At 41.8% G+C, this 19,364-nt stretch overlaps 1 protein-coding gene across 2 annotated transcripts in view; it reads left to right on the top strand.

The window, feature by feature from the left end:
• Nucleotides 1–19,364, top strand: part of abca5 (ATP-binding cassette, sub-family A (ABC1), member 5) — a 104,075-nt gene that overhangs the window by 13,669 nt on the left and 71,042 nt on the right. For both annotated transcript variants that reach the window (XM_024008176.2, XM_024008175.2), the window contains exons 3-5: nucleotides 10,065–10,254; nucleotides 10,589–10,762; nucleotides 11,077–11,174. In XM_024008176.2, the coding sequence (XP_023863944.1) occupies nucleotides 10,065–10,254; nucleotides 10,589–10,762; nucleotides 11,077–11,174 (462 nt within the window). The remainder of the gene's footprint in view (nucleotides 1–10,064; nucleotides 10,255–10,588; nucleotides 10,763–11,076; nucleotides 11,175–19,364) is intronic.

The following is a 19,364-nucleotide window of genomic DNA, read 5'->3' as shown; positions in this document are numbered from 1 at the left end:
GGAAGTTAGAAAGTGTTGAATAACTAGGGATGCGTTCCAAATGGTACTCTTGTCCCTTTGCACTATATCGGGATGCAGGCTGACACTTAGCATACAGTTCCTACTGCACATGTGCTGTCAAAATGAAGTGGTCGACTCTGCTTTTTAATCCTGCTAGCCACATCAACCGCTCGCTGAATGTCATAATCCGTCTTGGACTGGCTGCAATCCTTTTAAAGGTTATTAAAATGCAACCAAATAAATTAAGCGTGTTATGTAACGCTCCATGCCTCCATGCCAAGCTTGTCTGGGAGCAAAGCACCAATGCCAGTTTAGCGCTAATGATTATCCTTTGGCGAAACTGTGTTTTATCAAACGTGTTTTTTTTGTAATAGCTGTTCATTACAGATTTATAAACTAACGATAAGCAAGTAATTAATAGTTTATAAACAACTGAACTTGAACGTAATGACAATGTAGATTTCTGCCTAAATAGACATACCCAAAAGTAAAAAAAATGTTATGCGATGGCCATAAACAATTTGCCTGACAACTAGGGTTACAAAGGGTCGGTAAATTTCCGGAAATTTTCCATGGGAAGTTAAGCCCTGGAATTTTGCTTAAATTCATCAAAAAGGTTTACTTATAACAGTGAACCATTTTTTTGCGGGATACACAAGGCAATTCTAGGTCTTGTGGCATTTTGGTTAAACTATCCCCAATTCAATGGAATTGCAACTCTGCATGCACAGTGCATTTTTTCATCACATGTGCAGCTGATTCTCAAGATCTTGCAGGCTAATGAGATGCTATTGAGCCCACACTACTATACTGTCTGAGCCAAGGACTACATACTTTCTGGTAAGTTTTTATTACAATACTTGGTGGGGTGAATATATTTTGTATGACGTACATGTTTTTTTGTTAACTGGTAAATAGTAGCCTACAGCAAAGTGTGTTTAAATCATTTCTAACTTAACAATTTCTGCTAGTTAGTTTTTGCTACCATGTGGATTTTAGCTTGCTTGAGCCTGCTAGCTGAGGAGTGTTAATTCATCTGTTTCCATACATGTTTCATTTTAAAACATTTATCTTACAAAGGAGTTTCATCTAACTGCTTAACTATTTATCTGTACATGGAATTGTGTGTGTGTGTGTGTGTATATATATATATTATTTTTTACAATTTATGTTCTCATCTTTACAGGAAAATGCCACGGGCACTATCTGATGTGTGGAGACATTTCACTGCAGCTAATGTAGAAGGAAAACGGTGTACATTTGCAAATACTGTGCCAAATCATATGTCAAGAATGCAATAAAGATGCAGAATCATCTGGCCAAGTACATAAAGTTCCCTCAGCGCTCACAACAAGCAACCTCTGACAAAAGTCCCTCTACTTCTATTCAAGGTGAAAATTATGAATCAGACACCTTATCGATAGCAACAGCTCATGGTCCTCCTGGAATCAGAAGTTTTTTGTTTTACTCAATGGAGGAACATAGTCAGAGAAATGCAAATTAATGTCTTGCTCTAGCTGTGTATGCAACTGGTTCACCTCTGATGCTCACAGGCAATGTTCTTCGCCCAGCATACACCCCTCCAACCAAACATGCTTTATCTACTCATTTTATGGATGCAGAGTTCAACAGAGTTCAAGTGAAGGTCAAGCAAATCATAGAGAAAACAGACTGTATTGCAATCATCTCAGATGGGTGGTCGAATGTTCGTGGGCAGGGAATAATTAACTACATCTCCACCCCTCAACCAGTATTCTACAAGAGCACGGACACGAGGGACAACAGACACACCGGTCTCTACATTGCAGATGAGCTGAATGCAGTCATCAATGACCTTGGACCACAGAAGGTACAGTGGGGCAAAAAAGTATTTAGTCAGCCACCAATTGTGCAAGTTCTCCCACTTAAAAAGATGAGAGAGGCCTGTAATTTTCATCATAGGTACACTTCAACTAAAAAAAAAATCCAGAAAATCACATTGTAGGATTTTTTATGAATTTATTTGCAAATTATGGTGGAAAATAAGTATTTGGTCACCTACAAACAAGCAAGATTTCTGGCTCTCATCAGACCTGTAACTTCTTCTTTAAGAGGCCCCTCTGTCCTCCACTCGTTACCTGTATTAATGGCACTGTTTGAACTTGTTATCAGTATAAAAGACACCTGTCCACAACCTCAAACAGTCACACTCCAAACTCCACTATGGCCAAGACCAAAGAGCTTCAAAGGACACCAGAAACAAAATTGTAGACCTGCACCAGGCTGGGAGACTGAATCTGCAAATGGTAAGCAGCTTGGTTTTGAAGAAATCAACTGTGGGAAATTATTAGAAATGGAAGACATACAAGACCACTGGGTCTTGGGCTCCACGCAAGATCTCACCCCGTGGGGTCAAAATGATCACAAGAACGGTGAAGCAAAAATCCCAGAACCACACGGGGGGGCCTGTATGAATGACTGCAGAGGACTGGGACCAAAGTAACAAAGCCTACCATCGTACACACTAGCGCCAGGACTCAAATCCTGCAGTGCCAGACGTGTCCCCTGCTTAAGTCATACATGTTCCAGGCCCGTCTGAAGTTTGCTAGAGAGCATTTGATGATCCAGAAGAAGATTGGAGAATTTTCATATGTCAGATGAAACCAAAATATAACTTCTTGGTAAAAACTCAACTGTCGTGTTTGGAGGACAAAGAATGCTGAGTTGTCCAAGAACACGCATACCTTACTGTGAAGCATGGGGTGGAAACATCATGCTTTGGCTGTTTTTCTGCAAAGGGACCAGGACGACTGATCCGTGTAAAGAAAGAATGAATGGGGCCATGGATCGTGAGATTTTGAGTGAAAACCTCCTTCCATCAGCAAGGGCATTGAAGATGAAACGTGGCTGGGTCTTTCAGCATGACAATGATCCCAAACACACCGCAACCGGGCAACAGGAGTGGCTTCGTAAGAAGATTTCAAGGTCCTGGAGTGGCCTAGCCAGTCTCCAGATCTCAACCCCATAGAAAATCTTTTGGAGGGGAGTTGAAAGTCCGTGTTGCCCAGCAACAGCCCAAAACATCACGCTCTAGAGGAGATCTGCATGGAGGCATGGGCCAAATACCAAGCAACAGTGTGTTGTAACCTTGTGAAGACTTACAGAAAACGTTTGACCTCTGTCATTGCCAGCAAAGGGTATATAACAAAGTATTCAGAAGTATTTGGTCAATAACAAAAGTTTATTTTCCACCAATATTTGCAAATAAATTCATTAAAATCCTACAAGTGTGATTTTCTGGATTTTTTTCTTCTCATTTTGTCTGTCATAGTTGAAGTGTACCTATGATGAAAATTACAGGCCTCTCTCATCTTTTTAAGTGGGAGAACTTGCACAATTGGTGGCTGACTAAATACTTTTTTGCCCCACTGTATTTGCACTGGTGACAGACAATGCTGCGAACATGAAGACTGCTTGGTCTAAAGTGGAGTCCTACCCACACATCACATCCATTGGCTGTGCTGCTCATGCATTGACTCTGTCCTCAAGGACATCATGGCACTGAAAACAATGGATGCACTCTACAAGAGAGCCAAGGAAATGGTTAGGTATGTGAAGGGTCATCAAGTTATAGCAGCAATCTACCTCACCAAGCAAAGTGAGAAGAATAAGAGCACCACATTGAAGCTGCCCAGCAACACCCGTTGGGGTGGTGTTGTCATGTTTGACAATCTCCTGGAGGGGAAGGAGTCTTTCCAAGAAATGGCCATATCACAGTCTGCCGATATGGACAGTTCCATCAAGAGGATCCTCCTGGATTATGTATTTTTGGGGAGAGTGGTAAGCACCCTGAAACTCCTGAAACCTATAGTAAAAGCCATTGCACGGATTGAGGGAGATAATGCCATCCTGTCTGATGTTCAGACTCTGCTTACAGATGTAAGAGAAGAAACCCATACTGCCCTGCCCACTTCACGGTTGCTCCAAGCAGAGGAAACTGCAGTTCTGAAATACATACAATACAAGTGTGAAGACTGCCTGAAATCCATACATGCCGCAGCGTACATGTTGGACCCCAAGTATGCTGGCAAGAGCATCCTGTCTGGTGCAGAGATCAACAAGGCCTATGGTGTCATCACTACCATGTCTTGCCAACTTGGCCTGGATGAGGGCAAGGTTCTTGGCCGTTTGGCGATGTACACTTCCAAGCAAGGGCTTTGGGAAGGAGATGCAATATGGCAGTCGTGCCAACATATCTCATCAGCCACCTGGTGGAAGGGACTTTGTGGATCTGAGGCTCTTTCCCCTGTTGCCTACATCTTCCAAATCCCACCAACATCAGCCGCCTCCAGAGCGCAACTGGTCCTTGTTTGGGAACACACACACACACCAAAGAACGCAACAGGCTGACCAATACAAGGGTTGAAAAATTGGTGGCCATCCGGGCAAATGTGAGGCATTTTGAGCCTGACAACGAGCCACCCTCAAGGTTGGAAAGTGACAGTGAAGATGTGGCCTCCAGGGTTTGATGTTCAAGAGGTGGACATTGAGGAGTTCCAGGGATAAGACATGGAAGCCTGAGAGGAAGACAACCAAAGCTTTAGTTTCTAGATTTTCATTTTATAGATGTATGTTGAAAATGTTTTTGGGAGATGCGATGGATCATTCAATATTCCCTTTCTTTTTGTTCAGTGAAATTATCCCATGTGAAGAGTCAACTCATTTAAAGTTCAATTCATAACTAAATAGTTTGTTTTATTTCTATTGGAAGAATTTAATCATTTGCAATTGTCTGCTTATGATAAGGTAAAGGTTTCTGTCACCATATCATATGGTAAATACAGTTGAAGTCGGAAGTTTACATACACTTAGGTTGGAGTCATAAAAACCTTTTTTTCAACCACTCCACATATTTCTTCTACTTTAGGAATGACACAAGTAATTTTTCCAACAATTGTTTACAGACAGATTATTTCACTCATAATTCACTATCACAATTCCAGTGGGTCAGAAGTTTACATACACTAAGTTGATTGTGCCGTTAAACAGCTTGGTAAATTCCAGAAAATGATGTCATGGCTTTAGAAGCTTCTGATAGGCTAATTTACATAATTTGAGTCAATAGCACGTGTACCTGTGGATGTATTTTAAGGCCCGCCTTCAAATTCAGTCCCTCTTTGCTTGACATCATGGGAGAATCAAAAGAAATCAGCCAAGACCTTCACAAAAATGTAGACCTCCACAAGTCTGGTTCATCCTTCGGAGCAATTTCCAAACGCCTGACGGTACCACGTTCATCTGTACAAACAATAGTACGCAAGTATAAACACCATGGGACCACGCAGCCGTCATACCGCTCAGGAAGGAGACGCYTTCTGTCTCCTAGAGATGAACGTACTTTGGTGCGAAAAGCGCAAATCCCAGAACAACAGCAAAGGACCTTGTGAAGATGCTGGAGGAAACAGGTACAAAAGTATCTATATCCCCAGCAAAACGAGTCCTATATTGACATAACCTGAAAGGTCGCTCAGCATGGAAGAAGCCACTGCTCCAAACCGCCATTAAAAAGCCAGACTATGGATTGCAACTGCACATGGGGACAAAGATTGTACATTTTGGAGAAATGTCCTCTGGTCTGATGAAACAAAAATAGAACTGTTTGGCCATAATGACCATCGTTATGTTTGGAGGAAAAAGGGGGAGGCTTGCAAGCCGAAGAACACCATCCCAACCGTGAAGCACAGGGGTGGCAGCATCATGTTGTTGGGGTGCTTTGCTGCAGGAGGGACTGGTGCATTTCACAAAATAGATGGCATCGCGAGGTAGGAAAATTATATATTGTAGCAAGATCTCAAGACATAAGTCAGGAAGTTAAAGCTTGGTCGCAAATGGGTCTTCCAAATGGACAATGACCCCAAGCATACTTCCGAAGTTGTGGCAAAATGGCTTAAGGACAACAAAGTCAAGGTATTGGAGTGGCCATCACGAAGCCCTGACCTCAATCCTATAGAAAATTTGTGGGCAGAACTGAAAAATCTTCTGCGAGCAAGGACGTCTACAAACCTGACTCAGTTACACCAGCTCTGTCAGGAGGAATGGGCCAAAATTCACCCAACTTATTGTGGGAAGCTTGTGGGAGGCTACCCAAAACGTTTGACCCAAGTTATTAAACAATTTAAAGGCAATGCTACCAAATACTAATTGAGTGTATGTATATTTCTGACCCACTGGGAATGTGATGAAAGAAATTAAAAAGCTGAAAAATCATTCTCTCTACTAATATTCGGACATTTCACATTCTTTAAATAAAGTGGTGATCCTAACTGACCTAAGACAGGGAAATTTTACTAGGATTAAATGTCAGTAATTGTGAAAAACTGAGTTTACATACACCTTAGCCAAATACATTTAAACTTCTGACTTCAACTGTATATCCAATGCATCAAACATCTACATTTAAATGGTGTTAATATTAGTTTGCATATTTCTGTTAATTCCCAATTTCCAGCTCTGAATATTCGCCAAAATGAGCAACCCTACTACCACCCCAACCTTGTCACAACACAACTGATTGGCTCAAACACATTAAGAAGGAAAGAAATTCCACAAATTAACTTTCAACAATGCACACCTGTTAATTGAAATGCATTCCAGGTGACTGCCTGAGTTTAGAGAATGCCAAGAGTGTGCAAAGCTGTCATCAAGGCAAATAAAGGGTGGTTACTTTGAAGAATCTGAAATATAAAATGTATTTTGATTTGTTTCACACTTGTTACTACATGATTCCATGTGTTGTTTTATTGTTTTTATATATTCACTATTATAGTAAAAATACAGAATAACCCTGGAATGAGTTGGTGTGTCAACTTTTGACTGGTACTGTGTGTGTTCAATGTGAAGAGTCAACTCATTTTATTAAAGTTGTCTACCTATGATATGGTGAAAGGTTTTATGTTTCTGTCTCCATATGATATGGTAAACATATCCAACACACAAAACATCTACATTTTAAATGGTATTAATATTAATTTGCACATATTTCTGTTAATTCCCACAAAGTTCCCACCTCTGAATATTCCCTAAAATGTGCAACCCAACTGACGACTCAAACTGAATTCTTCCGCTGCTCTATTGTTCGCTACATACAATACTTCAGTCTGAAACTGCCATCATTTAAGTAGTTTGTTGTGAAAAGTAGGTCTGTTGTACAGAACGAAGTCATCAGTGATCATCTCTAACCAATCGGAGTATCGAAGACAATGGCGTATCGGTTTCTAGGACCAATCAGAACTGTTAGAATATTTTTCAGTTTTAGAAATTGGCTGGGAGGTACTCCGATCCAGACTCATTGGTAGAACAAACGTCCGTGGGCGTAGCATTTGGCCGGAGCAAAGAGTTTGGATAGCCAGGTAAATTAAAAAATAACTGGTAAAGCTGCATAGTTTTATAAAGGTCACCTTACCTTTTTGGTGTACTCACTTTTGAGGAAACAAGCTCAAGTACATAGTACAAATATTATAGAAATATTAATAATTGTCTACACTGAACAAAAATATAAACGCAACAGGTGACGTGTTGTTCCCATGTTTCATGAGCTGAAATAATTGATCCCAGAAATGTTCCATATGCACAAAGCTTATTTCTCTCAAACTTTGTGCAGAAATGTTTTTATATCCCTGTTAGTGAGCATTTCTCCTTTGCCAAGATAATCCATCCACCTGACAGGCCACTCTAAATGTGCAGTTTTGTCACACAACACAATGCCACAGATGTCTCAAGTTTTGAGGGAGTGTGCAGTTGGGAATGTCCACCAGAGCCGTTGCCAGATAATTTAATTTCTATACCATAAGCCGCCTTCAACTTAGTTTTAGAGAATTTGGCAGAACGTCCAACCGGCCTCACAACCGCAGACCACGTGTAACCACGACAGCCCAGGACCTCCACAGCTGATGAAACGGAGGAGTCTGTCTGTAATAAAGCCCTTTTGTCGGGGAAAAACTCATTCTGATTGGCTACGCCAGTAGGTGGGCCTGGCTGCGCCAGTAGGTGATTTCCTTATATGAACTGTAACTCTGTAAAATCGTTGAAATGTTGCGTTCATATTTTTGTTCAGGATAATTTTTTCCTATTCAACAGAAGTGGGGCAATAGGGCTTGAAATGACTGAAATACTTTCTAAATTAAGGTGACAAATGGACAATTTTGCTTAACGTTTAAACTGCAATTTTTTCAAACTTTCCGTTGAATGATAAGAAAAAACGTAAAATTCCACAGCAATTCACAATGCTGAATAATGGTCCTATTACGTATCTATGACTGCTAGAGCCAGGCAATGAAGTTATAGCCTATCTACTGCAGTCATATATCCTTGAAAGTGCCTTGGCTAGGCCTATCTATCTGCAATCAAAAGCTGTATCTTGCAATGGAATGCTGAATTTCGCAATTTCTTGGATTGCAATGTCTCGCAACTTCAGGAAAGCAGGGCCTATCATCAATGAATAGGCTAGGATATTCTACGTGCAACAGACCGAATTGTGAACACCCACTTGCTTCATTAGCAAAAAGAAAGAGCAGGCAAGTTTGTTTAAACATTTTAGCTTTTAAACATTCACACCCCTATTCTAAATATAGTAACAATGAAATGATAAAATACTTGCTGTAAGATTTCACCTTCTTATAACTGTAAATAAATATGATCATTGTAGTGACAGTACAATATTAGCACAATTTCATAAAACTGACAGACTTTTCTGCCGGATGTCTTCTGAGCGAGATGCCATTCAAATGTGTGCAGACGTGTTACAACTACAGCTTTAAGCACAAAGCAATTTAGTCAGTTTGTGACCAAGAGAAAGTGGTCTTGTTTCAATTCTACAAAATTATTTTGTCTTTTTTCCTGTTGAGAGCTATAAATCCAGCTGAGAACATCGCAGCGAGATGAAACCGCTATTGTTGCATCCGATAGACTCCCGTTTCATATGCAAGCTCAGCTATGAGGTTCACAGGCACAGGAAGTTCTTTGTCGGGATAGGCCAGAAAATGTGACGTGTCGCTCCCTATGCAAATTAACAATTTCCTGTGTTTGTGAACCTCACAGCTGCGCTTGCAATGTCTCACATGAATCGGGACAACCAGCGCTTTTAGAGTGTAAAGCAATTGGTGCTGTTCACAGGGTACGCTCTACACAGAAATATTGGTCAGAACCGCTCTAAGTTTCGTAAATAGGGGACATAACGTTTAAGAGGTTTTAATACCCTCTTCATAATGTGTGTTTTTTGCTCCGGAAAACCAACCCACAGTGTGTTTATATGGACTTAATCGGCATAGGCCCTGCGATAGACTAGCATCCTGTCCAGTGGGTGTACTTGTATAGAACATCAAGCTGCCTCACACTACTTACTTACCTAATAGGCATAGGACTAGGGATGTCATAGGAGTAGCTAACACATCTTTTTATCCATGGCTGTTTGAAAGATACGCCAGCCTCTAGCTGAGGGCAAGACATGCCAAACACTACAATTAAGTGTTTCAATTAATCTCACTGCTCCCCAATAGCACTGTTTGTCGCCAAACTTGATGGTAGTGAGAGTTTGAGACCTTAGAAAAGCTTAAGACAGTGGGCTTGTTCGACATTGTAGCCGACAGTGTAAGCAACTGCCGACTGACTGACAAATCACTTTGCATCATTAATAACTACTCAGTCATTATTATTTGTAGATCAGTCAGTCAATCACAATGCGTCACAGATTTGATCCGCTCAAACACGGCCATCGAGTGGTTATGGGGGAGGAGTAGTGTTTACGGTAGTAGGATGTTTACGGTAGTGTCTCTGTGCTGTTTATTAGAATGACATGCTGATATGTTAATTTAACCTCAGTCTTGTGTCCTTCCATCTAGGCCGAGTTACTGTCAAGCACTTTGATAAATGCTGATTATAAAAGGGCTTTATCAATACATTTGTTTCATTGAATTATTGATTAATTGATGCCCTTTATAAATTAATTTGATTTATTAATTGAGGTTGATTAATGCCCTTTCCCTCCAGGAGATGATTTGATTGATTGATTGGTGCCTTTTCTCCTCTAGGAGTTGATCCTGCCGCTGCTGCTGCTGTGCCTGCTGATTCTGATCAGCACCCTGAACCCACATGTCTACTACGGAGGCATCAGTACCATGGAGCTGGAGAGGGAGGACTACCACTTACTCAAGGGCCTGGGATACACCCCCATTAACAATGCCACCAATCACATCATGGAGGAGGTGGCCCAGGAAATGCGTAAGTAGGAGGATGGACATGAAGTGCGTAAAATGCTAATATAGGGGATATTGACTTGCTTTGGAGTTGTCGCACAAATGCTAAAACGTTAGCATTTGGCGACTGTGACCAGGTTAACAAAACCAAGGCATGGATTAAGCCCTCCCCGTCCCGTCATGGATTTAGTCTAAAAGCATTGCCTTGGTGTAGGCTAAGCATTGATTGGAGCATGGAGGGAATTTATATGGGCCCTTGTCAAAAGTTGTGCGCTATAACAGGAATACTGTGCTATTGGGGACGCAGACAGTGTATTTATGTCTGCCTTATTTCTTGTGATTTCCTGATTGCACTGTAGACTTGCAGGATCGCCTGGAGATGTTCTCTAGTGAAGAGGATCTGGAGAATGCCAGTCTTTATGAGCCCTCAGGCTACGTTGGGGTGGTCTTCATGGGTAGCACACCCACCTCTTACAGGTTGCGCTTCCCTTACAACCATCTGCCCCTGCCCAGCGACTACACTGAATCTATTGGTGAGAGATGATTTTAATTTTGCTATAGATAAAGTATTTATTTTTTAATTGTGAGCTAGAGTTGAGCCTATTCCTTCCTAATGTCCATTAGTGAGAGAGACAGAGTTTGACCCTACCCTCTTTGAACAAGCAGAACATCCCCAATACAATAGAAAGCCTTCCGCTTGGAGATGTATTGTTTGCATACCGCTAGATGATTTTAAACTCCAAGATTATTCAAAGGATTGGTCACTAGTCCATGTACAGATGTGAGTTATGAAGGCAATAACGGAGTGTGTCTGTCTGTATCTCTTTATTTGTCCTCTCTCCCCCAGCCAACTGTTTTGCCAGCTCAGTGAACTGCAGAGCAGCTAATTACTGGTACTCTGGCTTCATCCGCCTCCAGACTCTCATTGACGCCGCCATCATACAGGTGAGATCAAATCAAATGTTATTTGTCACATGTGCCGAATACAACAGGTGTAGATCGTACAGTGAAATGCTTACTTACAAGCCCTTAACCAACAATGCAGTTTTAAGAAAATACCTTTAAAAAAGTATGAGATAAGAATAAGAAATAATTAAAGTGCAGCAGTAAATAACAATAGCGGGGATATATACGGGGGGTACCTGTACAGGGTCAATGTGCGGGGGGTACCGGTATTGAGGTAGTTATGTACATGTAGTTAGGGTTATTAAAGTGGCTATGCATAGATATTAACAGAGTAGCAGCAGCGTAGCATGAAGGCATGAAGGGCAATGCAAATAGTATGGGTAGCCATTTGATTAGCTGTTCAGGATAGAGGTCGGTCGATTATGATTTTTCAACGCCGATACCGACTATTGGAGATCCAAAAAATGCCGATACCAATTAATTGGCCAATTTTTATATATACATTTGTAATAATGACAATTACAACAATACTGAATGAACACTTTTATTTTAACTTGATACATAAATAAAAAATAGATTTAGTCTCAAATAAATAATGACATGTTCTATTTGGTTTAAACACACTATTGGAGAAGAAAGTAAAAGTGCAATATGTGCCATGTAAGAAAGCTAACGTTTAAGTTCCTTGCTCAGAGCATAAGAACATATGAAAGCTGGTGGTTTCTTTTAACATGAGTCTTCAATATTCCCAGTTAAGAAGTTTTAGGTTGTAGTTATTATAGGAATTATAGAACTATTTCTCTCTATACCATTTGTATTTCATATACCTTTGACTATTGGATGTTCTTATAGGCACTATAGTATTGCCAGCCTAATCTCGGGAGTTGATAGGCTTAAAGTCATAAACAGCGCTGTGCTTCAATCATTGCGAAGAGCTGCTGGCAAACGCAGGAAAGTGCTGTTTGAATGAATGCTTACGAGCGTGCTGCTGCCTACCACCGCTCAGTCAGACTGCTATATCAAATCATTGACTGAATTGTAATATAAAAAACACAGAAATACGAGCCTTAGGTCATTAATATGGTCAAATCCGGAAACTATCATTTAGAAAACAAAATGTTTATTCTTTCAGTGAAATACGGAACCGTTCCGTATTTTACAGAACGGGTGGCATCCAGGAATCAGGAGGATAGAGTTATGGTCAGATTTGCCAAATGGAGGGCGAGGGAGAGCTTTGTACGCGTCTCTGTGTGTGGAGTAAAGGTGGTCTAGAATTGTTTTCCCTCTGGTTGCACATTTAACATGCTTATAGAAATGAGGTAAAACTGATTTAAGTTTTCCTGCATTAATTAAAGTCCCCGGCCACTAGGAGCGCCACCTTTGGATGGGCGTTTTCCTGTTTGCTTATGGAGGAATACAGCTCATTGAGTGCGGTTTTTGTGCCAGTCTCGGCCTGTGGTGGTATGTAGACAGCTACGAAAAATACTTATAAACTCTCTAGGTAAATAGTGTGGTCTACAGCTTATCAAGAGATACTCTACCTCAGGCGAGCAAAACCTTGAGACTTCCTTAGATATCGTGCACCAGCTATTGTTTAGAAATATGCATTGGCCCTCACCCTGTTTCTTACCAGAGGCTGCTGTTCTGTCCTGCCGATGGAGTGTATAACCTGCCAGCTGTTTGTTCTTAATGTCGTCGTTCAGCCACAACTCTGTGAAACATAAGATATTACAGTTTTTAATGTCCCTTGGTAGGATATACGTGCTTTCAGTTTGTCCCATTTATTTTCCAAATATTGAACGTTAGCTAGCAGAACGGAAGGCAAGGGCAGATCCTGATCTCTTTCCGCGAAACCTACGTTTCCTATTCCAGCGAATCACAGGGATCTGGGCCTGGTCGGGTGTCTGTAGTATATCCCTCGCGTCCGACTCATTGAAGAACTCCTCGTCCAATTTGAGGTGAGTAATTCCTGTTCTCATGTCCAGAAGCTCTTTTCGGTCATAAGAAACTGTAGTAGCAACATTATGTACAAAACAAGTTACGGACAACGCGAAAAAACAAACAAAATAGCGTGGTTGGTTGAGAGCCGATAAGATGGCAGCCCTCCCCCGGCGCCATGTTTAACAGGTCAAGGTTGTTGTAGAGATCTCTTCAGGATGTTCAACGTCAATCTTACTTGACCTCCTCCTTATTCCCTATGTAGTGCACTACTTTTGACCAGGGCCCGTAGGGAGTTGGGTACCATTTGGGATGCACCCTGTTTATCCAGTTTTCTGCAGCAAAGGGAGTGATGCTGTCTTTCGTTTTGTAATTGCAGTTTATGTTTTAACAAGAAAATGATTTTCCATGAATTGAATGTAGTCTACTTTCTCTATGCTATATTTGCCTTTTACTTTGTTGCAAAGCTTATTATTTGCCTATGGGAATTATATTCTACACTGAACAAAAATAGAAATGCAACATGGAACAATTTCAAAGATTTTACTGAGTCAAATCAAATTTATTTATATAGCCCTTACATCAGCTGATATCTCAAAGTGCTGTACAGAAACCCAGCCTAAAACCCCAAACAGCAAGCAATGCAGGTGTAGAAGCACGGTGGCTAGGAAAAACTCCCTAGAAAGTCCAAAACCTAGGAAGAAACCTAGAGAGGAACCAGGCTATGAGGGGTTGCCAGTCCTCTTCTGGCTGTGCCGGGTGGAGATTATAACAGAACATGGCCAAGATGTTCAAATGTTCCATAAAATGAACACATGGTCAAATAATATAATCACAGTAGTTGTCGAGGGTGCAACAAGTCAGCACCTCAGGATAAATGTCAGTTTGGCTTTTCATAGCCGATCATTAAGAGTTATCTCTACCGCTCCTGCTGTCTCTAGAGAGTTGAAAACAGCAGGTCTGGGACAGGTAGCACGTCCGAGTGAACGTCAGGGTTCCATAGCCCGCAGGCAGAACAGTTGAAACTGAGAGCAGCAGACGGCCAGGTGGACTGGGACAGCAAGGAGTCATCATGCAGTTAGTCCTGAGGCATGGTCCTAGGGTCAGGTCCTCCGAAAGAGAGAATGAGAGAATTAGAGAGAGCATACTTAAATTCACACAGGACACCGGATAAGACGGGAGAAGTACTCCCAGATATAACAAACTGACCCTAGCCCCTCGAGACATAAACTACTGCAGCATAAATACTGAGAGGTGAGACAGGAGGGGTCAGGAGACACTGTGGCCCACTCCGATGATACCCCCAGACAGGGCAAAACAGGAAGGATATAACCCACCCACTTTGCCAAAGCACAGCCCCCACACCACTAGAGGGATATCTTCAACCACCAACTTACGCGTCTGAGACAAGGCCAAGTATAGCCCACAAAGATCTCCACCACGGCACAACCCAAGGGGGGGCCGACCCAGACAGGAAGATCACGTCAGTGACTCACACCACTCAAGTGACGCAGCCCTCCTAGGACGGCATGAAAGAGCACCAGTAAGCCAGTGCTCACGCCCTCGTAATAGGGTTAGAGGCAGAGAATCCCAGTGGAGAGAGGGAATCCGGCAGGCAGAGACAGCAAGGCGCGTTTTCGTTGCTCAGAGCCCTGGTCCGTTCACGGCTTCACACTCCTGGGCAGCTACACTGCATCATTATGACCAACCGAATTGAGAATGAGTCTTCAGTAAGGACTTAAAGGGTTGAGACGAAGGTCCCGCGCGTCTCTCATCATGGGTAGTGCAGACCAATTCAATAAAAATTGAAGCTCTATAAGGGAGAAAGCCCTGCCTGCCAGCCTGTTTGCTTTAGAAAATTCGAGGGACAATTAGGAGGCCTGCGTCTTGGCTACCTACGTACGTAACGTGTAAGTAATCTACGGCAGGACCCAAACGGAAAATGAGTAGGCAGCAAGCCATGTAATGGCCTTTTGTAAGGTTAGCAGTAATCAATACCGTGGTGAAATCCAGCCGCCTTGCACATTAAGCAGGGCACCTGCGTAGAGGCCAAGTGTTAGGGAGGCTACCACTGGAGTATAATAACAATTGTGGGGTGTTCTAGTCAGGATTCACTAGCAGCCGTAATTTATTCACTGTAAACTGAAAGTGTATTTAGTAGCTTTAATCCGGGTAGCCCGGAAATAGAGCGATGTGCAGTATACTAACCAAGAAAGTCAAACAAGATAGCATGGATTCAATTATTCTTGCATCATTTTTGACATATGAGAAAGTTTCTGATTTTTGCAATGTTCACGTAGACTGGAAAAAAGCTGTCCTTGACACAGTCTTGATTGTTTGTCAAAAGAGAGATCAAGGTCCAGAGTTTAGCGCCGAGGATCCCTTCACAAGTCTTTTATTTTGAGACCGACTTAAAACCATCAGATTAATTGTCAAGATTCCACAACAGAAGATTCGCCTTTTGTTTCTTGGACTCCAAGAATACACAGTAGCACAAATCCCTTTCGTGTTTGTGTCCCGAGTTTAAAAGTGAGTACGCTTTGCAGCCATCCACTTCTTATTGTCTGAAACACAGGCTTCTAGCGAAGGACAATGTTTGGGGCTTTACCAATGTTCATTTGAAGTGGTCACAGCTGTGTGTGTCATCCCACTAGCAGTGGAAAATTTAAACATTATGTTTTCGAATGACATCTCTCAAGGAGGTTAAAATATATAGTGAAAACAAATAGTGGTCCCAAAACGGAAAACTCTTGAGCACAGGCCGAAATGTACAGTTTGCATTGTCAGGAGGACAAACCATTCACAGAGACGAAACTGATACTTTTCCGACAGATAAGATCTAAACCAGGCAGAACATGTCCCGTCTGTAAGGAACCAGATTTGGGTTCGCAATCATCTCCAAAAAGAAGTGGGTGATCAGATGTCAACAAAGGCAGCACAAAGTTCAGAGAAAAGTCACGAGCCAAGATGCACGAGCCTCGGTCTGACGCATTAAGAAGGTCATTTACGCACTACAACAAGTGTGGTCTCAGTTGCTATGATGGGGTCGTAAAACCAGACCTGAGCGATTTTCTATACATTGTGTTGTCCTTCAGAGATAGGCAGTGAGTTTGCCTGACTCAACAGCTTTTTATTTTATTTTATTGAGCCAGGAAATGAAGATTCGATCAATAGGGGCCGATTAGTTTTTTATATTTTCTGGGTCAAGGTTTGGGCTTTTTCAAAGAAGGCTTCTTTTACTGCAAGCTTTAGTGAGTTTGGTACACATCGCGGTGGATAGAGAGCCGTTATTCATGTTCAACATATGGAGGGCGAGCAGGGAGGAAGCAGTATCTTTCAGTAGTATTAGTTGGAAATAGGGTGCCAGTATGCCAGCTATGAAGTTTAGAGGCATTGATTATTTTTCATCATTGGTTCTAGAGATATAGTAAATAAAACACTTAGAGATGTCCTGCTCTTGATCCTATGTCCTGGCAGAGTTTGTGCAAGAACTCAGGACCCAGCTGAGATTTGGAGGAAAATACGCAGATGTTAAAGAGTGGTCCTGTAATCTTGCTATTCATATGATCTAAAGATCTTTTCTAAAGAAGTTCATGACATTTATTACTGCTAGAAGTGAATAAGTCATCCTCAACTTTGGGGAATCTGCTTTTAGTTAGCTTTTGCTTGACAGTATCAAAAATTTATATTTCGGAGTTGTTCTTATTTTTCCTCATTAAGTTGGAAAACAGGTATTGATCGAGCAGGCAAACGTTGAGGGCTCTTCGATACTGCACAGGTTACTGTCCTTTCCAAGTAGAGTGAGAATACTTCCAGTTTTGGGTGGCGCCATTTCCGGTTCCATTTCTGAAAGCTTGCTTTCCAGAGCTTTGTTTTTTCTGTATACCAGGGAAGTCTAGTTTCTTAATGACAAATGTTTTAGTTTTTAGGGTGCAAATGCTATCTAGGAAATATTGGCGCAAGTTTAAATGAGTTCCCTCAGTTTAGGTGGTTAACTGATTTTTGTTCTCCTGACGTCCTTGGGTAGAGAAAAGGGAGTCTGGAAGGGCATCAATGCACTTTGTGTTGTCTGCGAGATTTGATAGCATCAACATTTTGATGCTCTGATGGTTGGGGTCTGAGCAGATTATTTGTTGTGATTGCAAACGTAATAAAATGGTGGTCCGATAGTCCAGGATTATGAGGAAAAACATTAAGATCTACAACATTTATTCCATGGGACAAAACTAGGTCCAGAGTATGACTGTGACAGTGAGTAGGTCCAGAGACATGTCGATGATGGCTCCGAAAGCCTTTTGGAGTGGGTCTGTGGACTTTTCCATGTGAATATTAAAATCACCAAAAATTAGAATATTATCTGCTATGACTACAAGGTCCGATAGGAATTCAGGGAACTCGGTGAGGAACGCTGTATACGGCCCAGGAGGCCTGTAAAGAGTAGCTATAAAAAGTGATTGAGTAGGCCGCGTAGATTTCATGACTAGAAGCTCAAAAGACGAAAACTGCATTTTTTTTTTTGTAAATTGAAATTTGCTATTGTAAATGTTAGCAACACCTCCGCCTTTGCGGGATGCACGGGGGATATGGTCACTAGTGTAACCAGGAGGCGAGGCCTCATTTAACACAGTAATTCATCAGGCTTAAGCCATGTTTCAGTCAGGCCAATCACATCAAGATTATGATCAGTGATTAGTTCATTGACTATAACTGCCTTTGAAGTGAGGGATCTAACATTAAGTAGCCCTATTTTTAGATGTGAGGTATCACGATCTCTTTCAATAATGGCAGGAATGGAGGAGTTCTTTATCCTAGTGAGATTGCTAAGGCGAACACCGCAATGTTTAGTTTTGCCCAGCCCAGGTCGAGGCACAGACACCGTCTCAATGGGGATAGCTGAGCTGACTACACTGACTGTGCTAGTGGCAGACTCCACTAAGCTGGCAGGCTGGCTAACAGCCAATTGTCTACAAATTCTATCTTTTGGGAGGGGCAGAAAACAGTTTTCAACCAGCGATTGAGTTGTGAGGCTCTGCTGTAGAGCTCATCACTCTCCCTAACTGGGAGGGGGCCAGAGACAATTACTCGATGCCGACACATCTTTCTAGCTGATTTACACGCTGAAGCTATGTTGCGCTTGGTGACCTCTGACTGTTTCATCCTAACATCGTTGGTGCCGACGTGGATAACAATATCTCTATACTCTACACTCGCCAGTTTTAGCTTTAGCCAGCACCATCTTCAGATTATCCTTAACGTCGGTAGCCCTGCCCCCTGGTAAACAGTGTATGATCGCTGGATGATTCGTTTTAAGTCTAATACGGCGGGTAATGGAGTCGCCAATGACTAGGGTTTTCAATTCGTCAGAGCTAATGGTGGGAAGCTTCGGCGTCTCAGACCCCGTAACGGGAGAAGTAGAGACAAGAGAAGGCTCGGCCATCAGACTCCGACTCGCTGCTTAATGGGGAAAACCGGTTGAAAGTTTCTGTCGACTGAATGAGCGACACCAGTTGAGCATTCCTACAGCATTTCCCTCCAGAAGCCATGAGAAAGTTGTCCGTCTGCGGGGACTGTGCGAGGGGATTTATACTACTATCTGTACTTACTGGTGGCACAGACGCTGTTTCATCCTTTCCTACACTGAAATTACCCTTGCCTAACGATTGCGTCTGAAGCTGGGCTTGCAGCACAGCTATCCTCGCCGTAAGGCGATCGTTCTCCTGTATATTATGAGTACAGCGACTGCAATTAGAAGGCATCATGTTAATGTTACTACTTAGCTTCGGATGGTGGAGGTCCTGACGAACCATGTCCAGATAAAGCGTCCGGAGTGAAAAAGTTGAATGGGAAAAAGAAAAAAAGTTGTGAGGGAAAAAATAAATAATATAAACGGTAATTATGAAGTAAAAACCGTAAAGTTGTCAGGTAGCAAAGTAAGGTTTACAGCTCATATAAGGAAATCAGTCAATTTAAATATATAAGTGAATCCCTTAATCTATGGATTTCACATGACTGGAAATACAGATATACAGTGGGGAGAACAAGTATTTGATACACTGCCGATTTTGAAGGTTTTCCTACTTACAAAGCATGTAGAGGTCTGTAATTTTTATCATAGGTACACTTCAACTGTGAGAGACGGAATCTAAAACAGAAATCCAGAAAATCACATTGTATGATTTTTAAGTAATTAATTTGCATTTTATTGCATGACATAAGTATTTGATACATCAGAAAAGCAGAACATAATATTTGGTACAGAAACCTTTGTTTGCAATTACAAAGATCATACGT

Source organism: Salvelinus sp. IW2-2015, linkage group LG18, assembly GCF_002910315.2.
Source record: "Salvelinus sp. IW2-2015 linkage group LG18, ASM291031v2, whole genome shotgun sequence".
Classification (NCBI taxonomy): Eukaryota; Metazoa; Chordata; class Actinopteri; order Salmoniformes; family Salmonidae; genus Salvelinus; species Salvelinus sp. IW2-2015.
The sequence above is the reverse complement of the archived record's forward strand: the minus strand, read 5'-3'. Positions and strand labels throughout refer to the sequence as shown.